The sequence below is a fragment of the Arachis ipaensis genome, chromosome B9 (genome assembly GCF_059453495.1).
Source record: "Arachis ipaensis isolate K30076 ecotype BB chromosome B9, ASM5945349v1, whole genome shotgun sequence".
Classification (NCBI taxonomy): domain Eukaryota; kingdom Viridiplantae; phylum Streptophyta; class Magnoliopsida; order Fabales; family Fabaceae; genus Arachis; species Arachis ipaensis.
This window is the reverse complement of record NC_142444.1, coordinates 149,886,055-149,902,777: the sequence shown is the minus strand read 5'-3', so window position 1 is coordinate 149,902,777 and position 16,723 is coordinate 149,886,055. Positions and strand designations below refer to the sequence as shown.

At 36.7% G+C, this 16,723-nt stretch overlaps 1 protein-coding gene across 1 annotated transcript; it reads left to right on the top strand.

Annotated features, from left to right (window-relative positions):
* The first annotated feature begins 13,357 nt into the window (after positions 1–13,357).
* LOC107618923 (ubiquitin-conjugating enzyme E2-17 kDa) lies at positions 13,358–16,315 on the top strand. The gene is made up of 5 exons (XM_016321107.3): positions 13,358–13,606; positions 14,410–14,524; positions 15,037–15,164; positions 15,755–15,859; positions 15,978–16,315. Exons 2-5 carry the CDS (start codon positions 14,455–14,457, stop codon positions 16,119–16,121), a joined length of 447 nt encoding a protein of 148 aa, XP_016176593.1. The 5' UTR covers positions 13,358–13,606; positions 14,410–14,454; the 3' UTR covers positions 16,122–16,315.
* The last annotated feature ends 408 nt before the right edge of the window (positions 16,316–16,723 follow it).

The following is a 16,723-nucleotide window of genomic DNA, read 5'->3' as shown; positions in this document are numbered from 1 at the left end:
TTCTTCTAGTCCACATATCTCATCAAGTTTACCTTTCTATATAAATTACAATTAAACTCCCCAGCCTCAATAGTGATTCGGCTTAATGAACCAAATTTAATTATAATCTTAGAAAGCAAATAATATGGTTTAGATATCTAGATAGAGAACTATTATATACGTTAGATAAATAGCAAGGAAAAACACCACTATTTTACCTTCACCTCGTCAAGTATTTTCTGTGACTCCAACGTTTCTGTACTTGTTATAAACTCAAACCCAAATTGGGCCCGGTACTTTCGATCCTAATGAAGCAATTCCTAGCATTTAAACATAACCATGTGAATATGGGTTTCATTCAAAAATAAGAAAAGGATTTACAAAATTAAATTGGGCAGCAGCAAACAAACCCTCATCATTGAAGCTGGGGCATAACGAATGGCTCGATAGAGGTGACCGTGTCTAGAGAAGGCATCCAACCATGATTGTATACGGGACTCTTTGAACCACAACTGCCTTGCAAATGAGGTTGCGACCTTCAACAAAGAGAAAGGAGATGCATCTATCATCTTCTCTGCGAACCAACGGCTTCTGGAAATGAGAAAGAAGTCTCTGCTCTCTAATTTCCCTGAAAGTCAACGAAGATAGAAAGAATGTCCAAGGACAGTATAAAAATGTGATTATAGGATGACTTGAAGGAGAGGTTACAGCATTGTGAAGACCTAATTAAATAACAAAGGTTTTATATGAGAGGATAAGTTTTAAAAAATCTAAGAAGTCTCAATCAATTTGACCTATTGTCTAACGATATGACTAACATACAATCTACTAAATACAACCCAGTCTTTTAGGAATCGGCTGCCTCATCACAATCTTCAATCCTGTCAGTAATGGACTCCTCTAAATCGCCGTCTCTTGTCAACCGCAGGCCTTCGACATCAAATTCAGGCAAGCTAGTCATACAGGACTGTGGATGAAGGTCGACCTCGCAATGTTCATAGTCTTTGCCCATGTGAAACAAATCTCTTGGTTTCACATGGACTACTACACTCCACCCGCTCTCCACCTCATCCTCCACGTAGAACACAAGACGCGCCTCAGATGCCAAGATGTACGGCTCATCGTCTTCTCGATCACCGGTGTGAATTGGTGTGACAAAATTGACACAGGTGTGGCCGAAAACATCCTGTCGGATGCCTCTCCCCGACGTGGTATCTGCCCAAAGACACTTGAACAAGACTACATTGAATTGACCACTGTAATTTAGCTCGATGATGTCTACTAATCTCCCGTAATACGAGACATCGCCAACAGCAACATTGGCATCTCGTTTACTTGCATAACTTCTAGTATCCGAAGTGACATAAATCCCGCTATTCTGTGTTTTCATTCCTTCCTCCCTCGACATGGTCCTAAATTTAAATCCGTTAACGTTGTACGCTTGATAGCGTTTGGCCTGAGCAATCAGACCGCAGGCGAGCCACTGCAACTCGTTCGAATGATTAGTGCTTCCAAATGTGACCTGGCATTGAACCATTAGAGGTAAGAAAGCATCAAATGGTAGTAGGATCCTGGGATATTAAGATTACCGTATGTTTGAGCTAGTTCGAAAATTCTCTGTGCACAACATTATCTACGTGAGACTGGGACCTTGTTTTACTTCGCAATTTTCTCTTTGTGATGGCTCTGTACTCACTGTGCACATAAAAAGATACTTCATGTTCAGTACTATCAATAACAAATTGGCTCACGGTATAATTTTAGACTTCAGGCTCTGTACGTACTCCAATAATTTCTCTACAGCAATGCAATTGACCAGTACATGACGATGTGCTTCAAGCTTTTTGGTTGGTGTTAGTGTGAAAAATGAAGCTGCCCCAGCCGCCTTTCCAACCTCTGGGAACATGTTGGCAATCTCGCTCGGCGGAGCATCGCTCGGCCGGTTGTCAACGCACGTCGGTCGGTTGATCCTAGTCTCGACGTTATTTAGGTATCTTGAACAGAATGTGAGAATTTCCTCGGATAGGTAGCCCTCTGCTATCGATCCTTCCAGTTGTGCCCTGTTACGCACGTACTGCTTGAGATGACATAGGTACCTTCGAGAATGTAACATATAAATTACTAGGTGACAGCTATCCTAATAAAACAGGCCGAGAAAGCTTAAGTAGATCTTTACCTCTCGATTGGGTACATCCACCGGTAGTGCACTGGACCACCGAGACGTACCTCCTCGACCAAATGCACCGTTAGATGAACCATGACTGTGAAGAAGGAAGGTGGAAATATCATCTCCATGTGGCACAGAGTATGGACCACACGATCCTAAAGGAGAGGAAGTTGTTGAGGATCTATGGATTTACTACATATTAGTCGAAAAAATGTTGATAAATCAGCCAAGACGGTGGACACTGGGGTGGGCAATGCGTGTTTTGACACAATTGGCAATAGATGTTCCATTAGAACATGGCAGTCATGACTCTTCAAACCAAATAACTTGTGATGTTTTAAGTCAACACAGCGAGAGATGTTGCTAGAGTACCCGTCTGGAAAGACCACATTTTTGATGGTCCTAAGAAAGACATCCTTCTGTGAGTTCGACATGGTAAAGACTGCAGCGGGATACTTTCCACCTTCAAGTGGCCACATATCATGCGTGATTCCCATCAACTGGAGATCTTTACGAGCTTTCAGGTGGTCTTTGGATTTACCGCTCTCGTTCAACATGGTGAATACAATGTTATCGCACACATTCTTCTCTATGTGCATGACGTCAAGGTTGTGACGTAATTCGTTGTTCTTCCAGTATGGCAGATCAAAGAATACACTCCTCTTCTTCCAAGGTGACTCGTCTTGCACCATGGTCTCCTGGCCACGTCTTCTTTTACCGCTCACCGCTTGCACCTTGCCCTGTGAGACGGGCACACCCTCCAATTGTCTCAGGACATCTCTGCCAGTCAATATGGTAGGTAGGGATCTATCCTCTACTTTACCATTAAATCTAATCCGGTCTTGTCTATATCTGTGATCGCGATTCAAGAAGCACCGATGACCCATATAACACCATTTCTGACTGAAGGTGAGTCACATAGTCTCGGCGTCCAAATTACACGTGGGGCAGGCTCTCCCGCCGTACGTATTCCAACCAGATAAATTGCCCAAGCCAGGAAAATCGTTGATAGTCCACATCAACGCAGCACGCATCTTGAATGTTTTCTTCTCACTGGCGTCGTAGGTATCAACACCGGCCCACAACTGCTTCAACTCATCGATCAGGGGCTGTAGGTATATATCTATGTCATTGCCAGGCATTTTAGGACCGGGAATGATCATAGAGAGTATAAAGTTGGTTTGTTTCATGCAAATCCATGGGGGTAAGTTGTATGGAATAAGAATCACTGGCCATATTGAGTACTTTGAACTGAGGTTTCCATAAGGATTGAAGTCATCACTGGCCAAGGCTAAGCGAACACTGTGCGGATCGCCAGAAAAGTCAGTATATCTCATGTCAAATGCTTTCCAACCCTCGCCATCTCTGGGATGCCTCAAGAAACCATCAGAGTTGGTGCCTCTCTTGTGCCACAACATGTCCACAGCTGTCTTGCTGGACATGAATAACCGCTGCAACCGTGGAATCAAAGGAAAATAAAGAAGAACTTTCGCTGCCTGAGGTTTACCATTCTTCTTGACAACGGCGTTGATCCTTACTACAGAATTCTTCCTGGTCTTCTGCTTCCACCTGGATGCTCCACATCGTTTGCATCTAGACAGGTCGTGGTCAGAACCCTGGTATAGCATGCAGTCATTCGGACATGCATCTATCTTCTTGTACTCAATACCCAGCTTCCTTATGATCTTCTTGGCATCGTGCAAGGTCTTCGAAATCTGTGCATGTTCAAAGGCATCCCCCAATAGCTCTAGAATCAATCCAAAAGCCTTGTTGCTCACTCCGCACATGCACTTTATATGGTACAGCCTCACCAGGAAAGACAGCTTTGAGAATCTTGAACATCCCAGATATAATTCCTGCTCGCCATCCTTAAGCAAGTCTCAAAAGGCACGAGCCTCGTGACTAGGTTCATCAGATAAGTACGGCAACCCATCCGCAACGTCTCCAGCATGCCCATCCATGGGACCTTCATCCTCACTCTGCAGTCCCAGCAAATTGAATGCGTCATGGATCATGTCACGCATTTGATCTCCTGAATTTATAGTGGGATCTAGTTCTTCCCTACTGCTGGGCCTCTCGTCTACGATCCTCTCACCATGATGTAACCAAAAGGTATAGTTAGGGGGAAATGGTTTCATCAGAAGATGATCGTATGCATCTTCTCTAGTCTGGAAAAACCGGAACCCACACATAGGGCATGTACAATGTATCATCCCATCGGATGATGCATTGGCAAATGCGAAGTCTAGGAATATATTCAGTCCATTCCTATATTCTACACTACCTCGTGGCTTTGTAATTCAGCTCTTATCAATGTCTAAGTAAATGAAATAGCACATACAAATAGATAATTACTAAAAAAATACATAGAACTAAAAAAACCAAATAAAAAATGGGGTGTGTGTCAGGTGAACCAATAACAGTCTATCACAATTATGATATGGAAGAGTACCATACGTAATAAACTCGACAATATATTACAAGCAAAACCATGTAGGGAGCAACACAATAACTCAAAATAGAAACAGAAACAAAGTTAAGTGCATCCTAGATAACATGAAGAACATGAAAGGTATTGGGAAGGAGGCTTACTCATGTTTAAAATTCTGTGCTTTCTTAAAAGAATACTGGTAGAAAGAAGTGCTGGTTCCAAGTCCAAAAAATGAAAAGATAAATGGATGCAATATTAATAAATCAAATTTATCATTGTGGATTCAAATTTCCAAGCTTAGAGGCAGACCATAGATGCAGGATAGAATGCAAAGAGCATAATGGAGATCATTATGAAAACTGTAGCGTTTGTATGTCGCATAGTTCTGTACACACACCTAAAAGGAATGATGACAACCACTTTGCATCTATATATCAGGATTAGTCCAGAACCTTGTAACTAAATTAGTCTATTTTAATTTCACACTTTAAAAGCAACATACACAGGGAGGGGGTTCAGTGATGGTTCAAAGGCTAATGGGATTTTCTTTTCTCTGATCCAAAATATTGCTTGATTCAATCCAACTCACACGATTACCCTTCAAGTTCAACTAACTATAGCAGGTTTAAGAAGGCAATATAAATTTGATGATCCATCATAAGAAAAAGGGGAGGAAAAAAGTAACAATGAACAATCGATTGAGCATCAAAGAATCTGTAAAATTAAATCAATCCAATGGTATCAACATGCTTTTTTGTTCACTCAAACCACTCAACCTTGTTTCTCAGCTCCACACTCATCACACAAAGCTAAAAGTACTCTATCTGTCTACACAATAAGAGATTCACTCAAGGGTGAGAGATAGACGATATTAACGTGAACCAATCAAGTCTCAATACTGAATATAAAATTAACAGAGCAATTCATCCTTGATGATCATGGACAGATGTATTATACTCTAATTTTTGTGATCTTTTGGAAGATAAACTTGCAATCTGCTAATTAATCGTACTGAATGAAATCCCTAACTCAAAACAGCTTCAATTAACCACAATTTATAGAACATATAGACAAATACATGTTCAGAACTCTGAACCAATAATGAAAACCAGAAGAAAAGCTCAATGTGGAAGAACAAACCAGTGAAAGGGGGAGGCAGCGATAGCTAGGATTCACGCACGGTGGAGGACGGTGTCGCGGTTTCACGCACTACCGATGAGATGCTCAACTTCGTCGCTGGTGATAGAACCACGGTTGGCCGCTGCGCGATTCGACAGCCAAGATGGAAGCGCCGGGTGGAGCAGATGGTACGCGGCTCTGCTCCCGCTCGTGTTTGGCGCGCTACCAAAATCAAGTGACGGGTTTCTGCAAAATTGGGGGGAGGGGGGGTTTCAATTAATGGCAGTAAGGTAAAAGGGGGAAATGAATTAAGGAATTGAAACTCACCTAGCGGCGTTTCTGGGTGTACTCGCGGGTAGGTTGCGCCAGATTTAGGTTGGGTGCTCTTCGTGCCTCTGCTCGTGCTTTCGTTCGCGCCAAGAGGTTAGGTAAAATCAGGAGGGTTGAAGATATATACACCAAATTCGCAGCGGTTCGGACTGCACGGCCGCTATCCAGGGGCGTTTAGCGGTACCTGCCAGACCGCCGCTGACCTCTGCCGGGATCTTCTCAACTAGCGGCGTTTTTGGCTAGGGCAGCTGTTTCTCCGCCGCTAGGCTCCGCCTCTGCTGTAGTGAGCACCTTTGTCTTTGAATTGACTTGAAGAGACTTTCATCGCATCGACCTCATCTTTCTTATGCTAGAGAAGCTTGAGGAGGAGAAGAGCTCGAGAAGTGGACTACGAGTTTTAGGCTAACTAGATTGGCTAAGGGTAGCATGATGAATATCTAATTGTTGGTGATAATAGGAACGTAAAAGAATGAATTAATTCTGAAGTGGGTAGAAAGTTAGAGATTTAAAATTTAAATTAATCTTAATTATCAATGTATATCTAAAAAATAGGAATATGTTTTAATTAAAAAATAATTAAATATTGTTACTAAAGGCTGAGTTTTATTGTACAAGTAGTATTTTTTAATTTAAAACTATTTAATCACAAAAAAGCAAAATTATTCGGTTATTGAAGAAAATCCTTATATTTGTTGATGTATATATAAATAGGAGGAAATCAACTAAGAGTGAACTTATTCTATTAAATAATTATATTTCTTAATCTTTTTATTCTTTTACATAAAGAGATAGCAATGTCGTACTTGAATATAGATAGAAAGATTTTAAGAGAAAGGATTCTAACTTCAAAAATAAATCGTAAGAAACAACACTTCAAAATAAGGATTTTTTTATATCTTGTTTTATAAATGTGTCTTTTTTGATTTCTCATATTCTCATGTTTTAGAATTCTATGTACATGAAAAAATTCAGTGAATGATTCTTTAATAAAATAAAATGACTTCAAAAACAAAATAATCGAATTTTTCGGTAAAAAAAAAATGTGACTTACAAACTTTTGGAATAAAAGCTCTCAGTATAAAAATAAAATTTTCGTTAAATTTATTCTCTTCAGTTTGAGCTCAATACCAAAAGTTTGTAGGTCATATTCTCTTATCAAAAGAATAGGAGAGTCTCTCGATTTTCCTCCATAACTATATATGGAGTTCTAAAACATGACAATATGAGAAGTTAAGAGACACATTTATAAAATGGAGCACATATAGAACTCCTACTTAAAAGTGTTGCCTTCTATTATCCTATTTATTCTTTCTTTGAAAGTCTCTGGATGTTGTTGTCTATTGTCTGCTTGCACACAGAATTTTGTAAAAGAATAAAAAGATCAAGAAATTAGCTATGTGAGAGAATCTTTTGTTGACCTTCTTCTATTTATATACACATGTTAGCAAACAGCACATATCTATTTTCTTAATAATCAAGCAATTCTAGTTTTTTAGAGAGTTGGGTAGTTTTAAATTTGGATAAAGTTTAATTTTTGTCTTTAAAAATTGTTAAAAATTTTAAAAATATTCTTAAATTTTATTTTATTTTAATTTTATCTCAAAATTTTTTTATTTACATCAACTATACTCTTGACAGTTAATTATTTCTTAAAAAAGTTAGGACCAATTTAAAAACAGTTTTACAAAAATAATCATCAATACAAATAAATCAAAGATAGTTATCATACATTATTGCTGGATTAATTCTAAATATTTTGAAAATTTAATTGTTAAGGGTATATTTTATGCAAATAAAAAAAATTTGGGACAAAATTGAAACAAAAAACTTAGAGATATTTTTAAAATTTTTGACAAATTTCAAAAACAGAAAATATACTCTACTCTTTAAATGTTAAGTTTAAACAAGAGTGTTACTTAACTAATATGAGTTTATTTACTATTAGGTTTTCTCTCCATTTAAAATTTGATTCTTGTTTCTTTGTTAACCTATTTTTAAAGATACTTATTATTTGAAATAAAAATTTAAACCTTGATAAGGGGAGTAGATATTGCCTTAATTGTTAAATTATTGATATTAAAATATAAATTTAATTTTGATGTATTGTTAATGTAAATAATTTTATAAAATATTTATATTTTTATTAATTATGTGAATAGTCATTTAAAAGAACGAATATAATTAAAGGGACAAGTTACATAAATAAATTAAATTGGACTCAAATTACACAATTGCAACTTTTTGTAAAGGATTATGTATACGTGAATTCTCTATATATACAAGTGGAAGGCAATTATGAAAAAGTAAAATATCATTTTTACAAGTGTCATTTTCACAATGGATAATGAGGAGAGTTTCATAGTTTTAGTGTATTAGTCTGAAAAAATTTAAAAAAGCAAAAAGCATGATGTTAAGTTTACTGATAGAGAATCACTGAGTGTCTTTATTCGATCATTGAATACCTTGTCAAAGATAAAAATCAGTATATTACAAATGTTTGGGGTTGTGGGATCAAATGGGCGAAGAAGTTGTTTTATAAGATCCTTATTGCTATTGTGTCAACTGGTGTGAAGTGTGATACATTTGTGATAGAGTCCAATGAAGATATGTAGGTTTTGTTTCATTGTCGGCGAAATTTTCTAGAAGTGAGAATACACAAGTTGTATGCCAAGTTGAAAGATAGTGTCAACAGTTCTGGGGCATTAACTCTGAATCCTCAGTCGATCGTGTTGGGGGTGCTTCTACCTCGATGTCTGTGGTTGCACCTTCTAGTCCGTTGGTTGAACCTCCAGTTGGGTGGATAGCAGCATCATGATGTACGCAGTACGTATATGTGAACAATATCATCATTTGCATTGGCGGGTAGCACCCTAAACCTCGCATGGAAGTATGAAACCATATGAATTGGACTGTCATCTGCTTGACCTTAGTCGGCGGAGGTAGCTCGCTGAATAACTCCTGCAACCACTTCCAAGCTGGTCTGCCATCCTCCATAAAGTGTTTGAAGTCAATGAGACACCTACTAACAGTCTTTCCATCAACGGACAACCCCAACTGATATGCCACATTTTGCAGTGTGATGGTGCACTCTCCAAACGACATGTGAAACGTGTACATCTCAGTACGCCACCTCTCAATAAATGCGCTCACCATAGGCATCCAACCAAAACCAATGAGTGTTCAGTCTAGCCAAGTGATACAAACCAACTTTTTCCGAATAAGATATGATTTTCTCATGCAAAGGCATATTTTGTTGCCTCCGAACGCTATAAATACACCTACTTGGCTGCATCATGTGATAAAAATAACCACACCCTAATTAAATTCTAATATATACAAGGCTAAACCATAAATTATTATTAAAAATATCCTAATCCAGTGCAAAAATTACATAGCTATTATCTAACTAATCTTTTAGAAGTGAGAATAAAAAAACATAAAAATTTTAATATATTAAATCCTAATCAATAAATTACTAATAAAAAATTCTAATCAAAGTTCACATACATGAATGTGTGTTATCTGTCCAATCTTTTAGGCTTCGTTTGGTTATTGTCTTCAGAACATATAGACTCAGACACAACTATACCAAAAGACATAGACACAGATAGACATAAATTTTTTTAACGTGTTTGACATTAGTATACAAGACATAATAATTTAATTCAAATGTCCATTTTATCCTTATTAGTTCTCTACTATCATCTTCCACCAACATAAAGGCTGCCGCCACCATAGCTTTCTAGCACCACCCCTGCTATCTGCAATTTTTTAACTTCATCGCAAAATACTATCTTCAACTTTCATTTATTCATCAGTTCAGCAATTCAATTTTCTCATTAAAAAAAAAATTGAAACATGTTGAAATAAATAAATAAAAAAAAAAGAACGAAAATGAGAAGACAGATCTCAAGAATGGTCGACTACTATTTTAGGCTCTCTTGATTTTTTTTCGCCTTTCTTAATGAAATTGATTCAAGTAATAGTGGAGAGGAACAGATCTGAGCAACACCTAATGAATGTAGACGAATAAATCTTACCAAAGATGATGATATGTGCGACTATGTGAAGAGAGAAAGAGAGATGAGGAGGAAGAAAAAAGAAGGGCGTTAATGGTGGCGGCCCGTGGCAGCAGTATAGAGGGGCACAACCATGAAAGAAAAAGCAGAGTGATGGGTGTGGCGATGCGAAGAGAGAAAGAGAGAAGGAGATGAGAAAGAGAGGAGAGGCAATGGCTATGGCGGTGGTGTGAAGGAGGGACACAGCCATGGAAGAGGGAGGATGGAGGAAGGGACGTGGAGGTTGGGAGGATTTTGGGGTTAGAAACACATAATAGAAAAGATAATAAGAGAGAAAAAGGGGAATTAGGGTTAGATTAATTAGGGACATAGTTGGAATTTCAAAAAAAAGAAGGGATAAAAATGTAAAATTTTGTCTTATAAGTTGTGTCTCAATATCTCAACTTAATGGAGAGACACTAAAAACATGTATTTTGTGTATACTTATGTAACACCGTGTCTATCATAAATTTGTGTCTCAACTAGGGATGGCAACGGGTCTCCATGGGGGCGGGGACATGCCCCTGCCCCCCGCCCCGTCACCCATAACCCGTCCCCGTCCCCGCTCCATCTCCGCGACGGGTAACGGGGACCCCATATCTGCCGGGAATCGGGGTCTCCACGGATATCCGCGAATTTTTAAAAAATAAAAAAAATTGTAAACATAAACAATCCTCAATTAACATTACAATAATCTCCATCACTAACAACATTAACTCAAAAATTCACAATCCATACCTAAACCAAATCAATTCAAATCATAAAACACCCAAACCATAAAAACTTTCAGATGCATTCATCCAGTTTCAAATCTACTTCTGCCAAACACAACCACATATCAAATTAATCAACCAGATGCATCAAACACCAATTTACATTCATTCAGGCAGCCATCACTAACCTAAGAAAATTAAACCAAACATTAAATAGTAAAACTGTTTACCAAATATCACACTGCCTTGTACAGTTATACAAACCGCATCAACCATCAAAAACCATGAAATCTTTCTGCAAACCCACTTTAAACCTTCATAAAAAACAGAAGCAGGTTTAAAAAAATTAGAACTGTATTTGTTGAGAAAATAAATCAATTTAAAAAGAAGAAAAATAAAATAAAATAAAATAAATTCTGTTTTGAGGGAAAAAATAGAAATACCTTTACCAAAGACAAAGGCGGCAACACGATGGAGATCGGACTGCCTTGCCAAAGACGAAGACGGCGACGACAAAGAACACTTCTTCCGAAGACGACGACGCTTTTGGCTCTCGAAGAAGAAGACGACGACGTGAGCCCGAAGACGAAGACGCTTCAAGCTCCTCGCAACGCTGGCGACGATGGTTCTCCTCGGGGTGCGTCGATGTCAGGCGCGCGATGTCAACTCTACCTTCTGAAGTGACGTTGAGAGTGAGAGGTGGAAGCCGTGAGAGGAAACGAGGGTGGCGGTCTGGCAGATAGTGGTGAGATTAGAGGAGGGTGACGGAGAGAAGAAAAGGGAGAGGGAAAGGCAGAGAGTCTAAGAGGAGTGACGGCAGAGAAACTGAATAAGGGTTAGGAGAGTTAGGGTTTGTCAACAACATATATATATATATATATAAAGGGTATTTTTGACATTTATATATGCGGGTATTATATGGGTCCCAATGGGGCGGAGACCTTGCTCCCTGCCCCCGCTCGTTTATTTCGCGGGTCCCTATCCTCGCCCCCCGCGGGTTAAAAAAGCTCTCCAAATCTGTCCCCCGACGGATAAATTCCCGCGGATACCCTCCCTGTTGGGGAAAATTGCCATACCTAGTCTCAACAAACAAACGGTGGACATGTGCCACCGTGCGTGCCCATGTCTTTAGTGTCCAGGAACACCAACCAAACGCATGCTTAAATACACAAAAACTCCAAAAATGTTACATAACAAAAAATATTTAATTCAACTTACATATTTAAACAATTACAACTCTTATCGTTAAAAGAAAACAAACTAATCTCTTCATTGATACCTCCGACAACGTGAGCAACAATGTTGAGCTAGTATAAGTGATTTTCATCCGCCATGGTCCCACTTGAATATAGTCTCACCAAATTCTCAAAATTGTCTCCCAGCCTCCTCCTCCCTCTCTCAAGTCACAACTTTTTCTCTCAAACTAAATATTTTCTCTCTCTATCAAATGAAGAATCTGCTGCTGGCTATCACGGTTTTATAACCAAGCTACACGTACACCGCAGTACTTTCTAGTAGATTAGGATAGCTGCTGTTTCTTCATAAACCGGTGGACCCTATAGCGGTTTATGCATTGTGGAATTCCTTCAGAAATCGCGACATCCTCTGACAGTTTCTGTATGGCACGATTTCAATGTAATCCGCGCTACCCTTTAGTGGATTACATGCAATTATAAACCGCTATATACACTTTGTAACGATTTACATAGAATTAAAATAGGACAAAGATGTAACATGTTTCAAAAAGTTGTAATTGCGTAAATTTAAAACAAATTTGATTTATTTATGTAACTTGTCCTAATTAAAACATTGTGAAAAATATTTTATACTATCAATACATTAAATTTAAATTCTTAAAATATTTTAATAATAGAATTTCTACCTGATTATTTATTTTTTACTATGACATTATTGAATAGAGTAAACTACCAAAATGGTACTCGAAAGTTTGTAAAACGATTTAACAAAAAAAAAAAGTCTCAAAAGATGCTAACGACAAATAAGTTTCCAAAAGAGTTAAAAAGAGATAAAAAAAACTATATATTAAATATGTATTCTAAAAATAAACTTTAGAGATAAAATTTTAAAACAAATTTTTACGATTATCATTAAAAAAATAAGATATTTTTATCTTTTAAATTTGATAATTTTATGTCAAGTGAATTTTTTAATTTAATATAAAAATATAATATTTATTGATTACTTTTGTTGTATTTTTAAATCATTAAAAGAATATTTTGTCAGCAACATGTTTTAGAAACTTTTATGCCCGCGAATGAATCTTTCGAATTTTGAAATTGGTAGTTAATCCTAATGAATATTTATTATTTTAATCTTAATTAATTTAAAATTTTATAGATCAGTTTGTTTATTTTTATTATAAATTTAATTTTGATATATTACACAACTATTTAATTGAATTTATGCAGTTAGATATTTTTTAAAGTAATGTATTTAAAATTTAATTAAATTACATACATAATTTATTTAATTATATATGAAAAAATAGATTTAAAGCACGTAAGCAAGTAAATTAAAATTAATAGTGATACAGAAAATTGTTGTATGCGAGTGAATGGAATAGGAAGGGAAAGGTCACGTGGCTGCATGGGAAAGGAAGAAAGAATCGAATTGAGAAAAGAGAAGAAGCAGCAGCGAAACCAGAAACACGCTATTTAAGTGCGAATTATAACTTCTAAGCAAACCCACTCACTCAAACCTTCCCAAACGCAACGCAACGCAACGCAACGCAATCACTCCTTCACTCTAATTCTTTCAAACCCTACCCTAGCTACCTAGGGATTTCAAGGTTCTCTCTCTTTTAACTTTCCTTCAATTTTTTTTATCTCAAACTCGTGATTGCTCGGCTGAATTTCTCATATCGCCACCCAAGTTGACTCCTTTTCATCGTATCATCATCATCATCACCTGTTATTTTTGTTTAGATTTGTTTCTAGGGTTTGCTTGGTTTTTACTTGATCATCTTTCTTTCCTTGACTCTGTGTTTGTTTGTGATGTTTCATTTCACGTTATGTGTGTTAAAAGGAAATTCGTTTGCGTTTTTGCGTTGGAGAAATTCTTGGAAACCCTAAACCCTTATATAATTTTCTGAAATTGTAAGGGTTCACGAAACTCAAGTGTTGGCTATGATCGGATCAGAAGACCACTTATGTTTATTAACCAACGAGCAATTCGTACCTTTTTTTTTCCTTTGAATGATTAAATAATTGGTTTAGATTTTTATCCCCCGTAAACCTTGTATGAGCTGTTACTATAGAATTCATAGTTATTATTATTTTGGTTCCTGGCTATTTGTTGTGTTTTGTGCACTGTGTCCTGTTCGAAGTTCCTAATCGTTGCACTTGGAAGTTGGAAGATTCTGTGGAAATGATATAATTTAATATGAAATTGAGTTTGATGATAATCTTCTGTTGCAAATTCTTCTTGACAAAGGCTACTTACTAATTAATTTGGTAATTTGGTGGAAAAATCATAATTTTGTTAATAGATTCTTCATGCTATTTGTTTTATGTCCTGTTTTGGTAAATTGAATAGCAGGTCATGATAAAGGTGCCTTGTCTCTGACAATCATTTTTTTATGTGAAACTTTAGGAGTGATAAGCCTCGGATTGGCATCTTGAACTTTGCATAGTTTTAATGGCTTCCAAACGCATTACTAAGGAGTTGAAGGACCTACAGAAGGATCCTCCTGTTTCCTGCAGTGCTGGTTGGTTTACACACTGATTTCATGTTTCTCTTAATTTTCTCTTCTCATGCAGTATGCTTGTTGTTTTTGTAGCAATGCACATTGTATCTATGTATTATAATGGATATTAAAATTATGCTCTGGCATTTAGCAAAAGAAATTAAAATGCTCTGTTATTGAACTTGCATTGCCATTATTAAACTAATTCAAATTTGTTTGAATTTGAAGTCATGATGGGTGAGAAACAGAGGATTATTTAAGTTTGTCTGGCTTGTGCATGCATGGTTTTGATATACCAGTATAGTTTTGGAAAGTATAAGGGGGCTGTTGGGTGACAAGGACCAGCAGTGGACATGTGGTTGAAAGAGGGCAAGCACCTTGATTCATCATAGAAGAAGCTACTTACTATATATGGATTAGAAATGACTTTAACTTTTGACACATGATGAGATATGAGGATATTTGTGTGGCTGTACCTTTTGAGTTTATCATTGCCATTTCATGATTGGTCTATGTTATGTGTTTCTGTGCAGGCCCTGTTGGTGATGACATGTTTCATTGGCAAGCAACAATTATGGGTCCCGCAGACAGCCCTTATGCTGGTGGTGTATTCCTAGTGAACATTCACTTCCCACCAGACTATCCATTTAAGCCACCAAAGGTGATTATTGATTTGATGCTAAATTTGTTAAAGACAAAGGCCTAAATCAACAAAAACAGAGTACATATTTGCTAAGTTATTATGTATCTTGATTAGTTCTAAACTTCTATTGTAATAACGTGGTCTAAAATATTTCTCTTTTATTCTGCATTTCTTTTCAGTTCTAGTTTAGAGTTCTTATTTGTTTTGTCATGCCATGACACTTAGTCCAATCATTTGTGTTTTAGTTGTGAAGATGATAATTAGTCATAACCTCTTTGTATCCCTTTTCTTCCTTGCTAAATTAGAACTAAGTCCTTGACCCCAAATGTGCCTTACATACTTTTTCTCCGGTTCTTTATTATTCGGAAATTATTTTATTTTGAATTTAATTTTGATGCGCTGTTGGTGATAAATGTAAAGCAGGTTTACATGTGCATTCAATTATGTAATGCCATGTTAGCAAAAATAACTATCTTTTCTATTGACCGCGAGAATGGTCTTCCAAAGAACGGATGTGATTGTACAACTGTGTAAAATGTTTTACACTGTCAACGCATCAAAATTAAATTCTTTTACTTTATTATACCTTTTAAAAAAGTTTTGTGCAGGTTTCTTTTAAAACAAAGGTCTTTCACCCTAATATCAACAACAATGGAAGCATATGTCTTGACATTCTGAAAGAGCAGTGGAGCCCTGCTCTTACAGTATCCAAGGTATAAATGCTTTAGCTTTAATTTGGTTACTTTTTGGCCTTGGATTATGAATATTTTTTTACCTCCTCAATTTTGTGCTTTGGGTTCAGAGTTTGTTTGACACTAAAATCTGGTGCAGGTGTTGCTGTCAATTTGCTCACTGCTCACTGATCCCAATCCAGATGATCCTTTAATGCCCGAGATTGCTCATATGTACAAGTCCGACAGAGCCAAATACGAGAATACTGCCCGTTCTTGGACTCAGAAATATGCCATGAACTAAGGAGACTCATTATTTACATGATGATGGTTATGATACTAATTTGGGGGTAAGATGAAGTGCAAAGGATGTTGTGTGGGATTTACTAAGTCGTTGTTGGTCTTTGATTTTAAAATAATTCAAACTTGGAAACTTTTAGATGTAAAGATTCTGTCATGATGGTCAGTAGTTTTTATATTTGCTATTGTGGTTTCTTATTTCCTTTCTTTTTTTCTTATTCATTTATTCTATTTTCTTTTTTTTTTGGGGGGTCAAATCCTCTTTCCTTTAAATACCAGCTTCTCTATAACTTCAGAATAACACAGATCAAACGGCTTTTTTATTAATATAAATATAAAAAATATTTTAATTTTTTGAAAACGTACTATGCAAAAGTATTGTCAAAGCAGAAAGCACATATGGCTAATTCACATGAAGTCCCTGCGAAATGGAGACGCAGCGCCTGCAAAATGGACTTAGGCGTGTCCATTTTGCAAGGTGAAAGCCTATTTCACATAAAAAAACGTATGGACATTCACTTGTTATTTTCTTAGTAAATGAATAAAAAATAAAAAGTTTTTCTTAGCATTGTTCTTGGAGTTTTTTAAATAAATAATTTAATTATT

What these genes read in the sequence shown, in the direction of transcription:
- LOC107618923 (XM_016321107.3), top strand. Translation starts at nt 14,455, where the DNA reads ATGGCTTCCAAACGCATTACTAAGGAGTTGAAGGACCTACAGAAGGAT. An exon ending in TCCTGTTTCCTGCAGTGCTG is followed by an intron (nt 14,525 to 15,036) that starts GTTGGTTTACAC and finishes GTTTCTGTGCAG; the next exon opens with GCCCTGTTGGTGATGACATG. An exon ending in CTGCTCTTACAGTATCCAAG is followed by an intron (nt 15,860 to 15,977) that starts GTATAAATGCTT and finishes AATCTGGTGCAG; the next exon opens with GTGTTGCTGTCAATTTGCTC.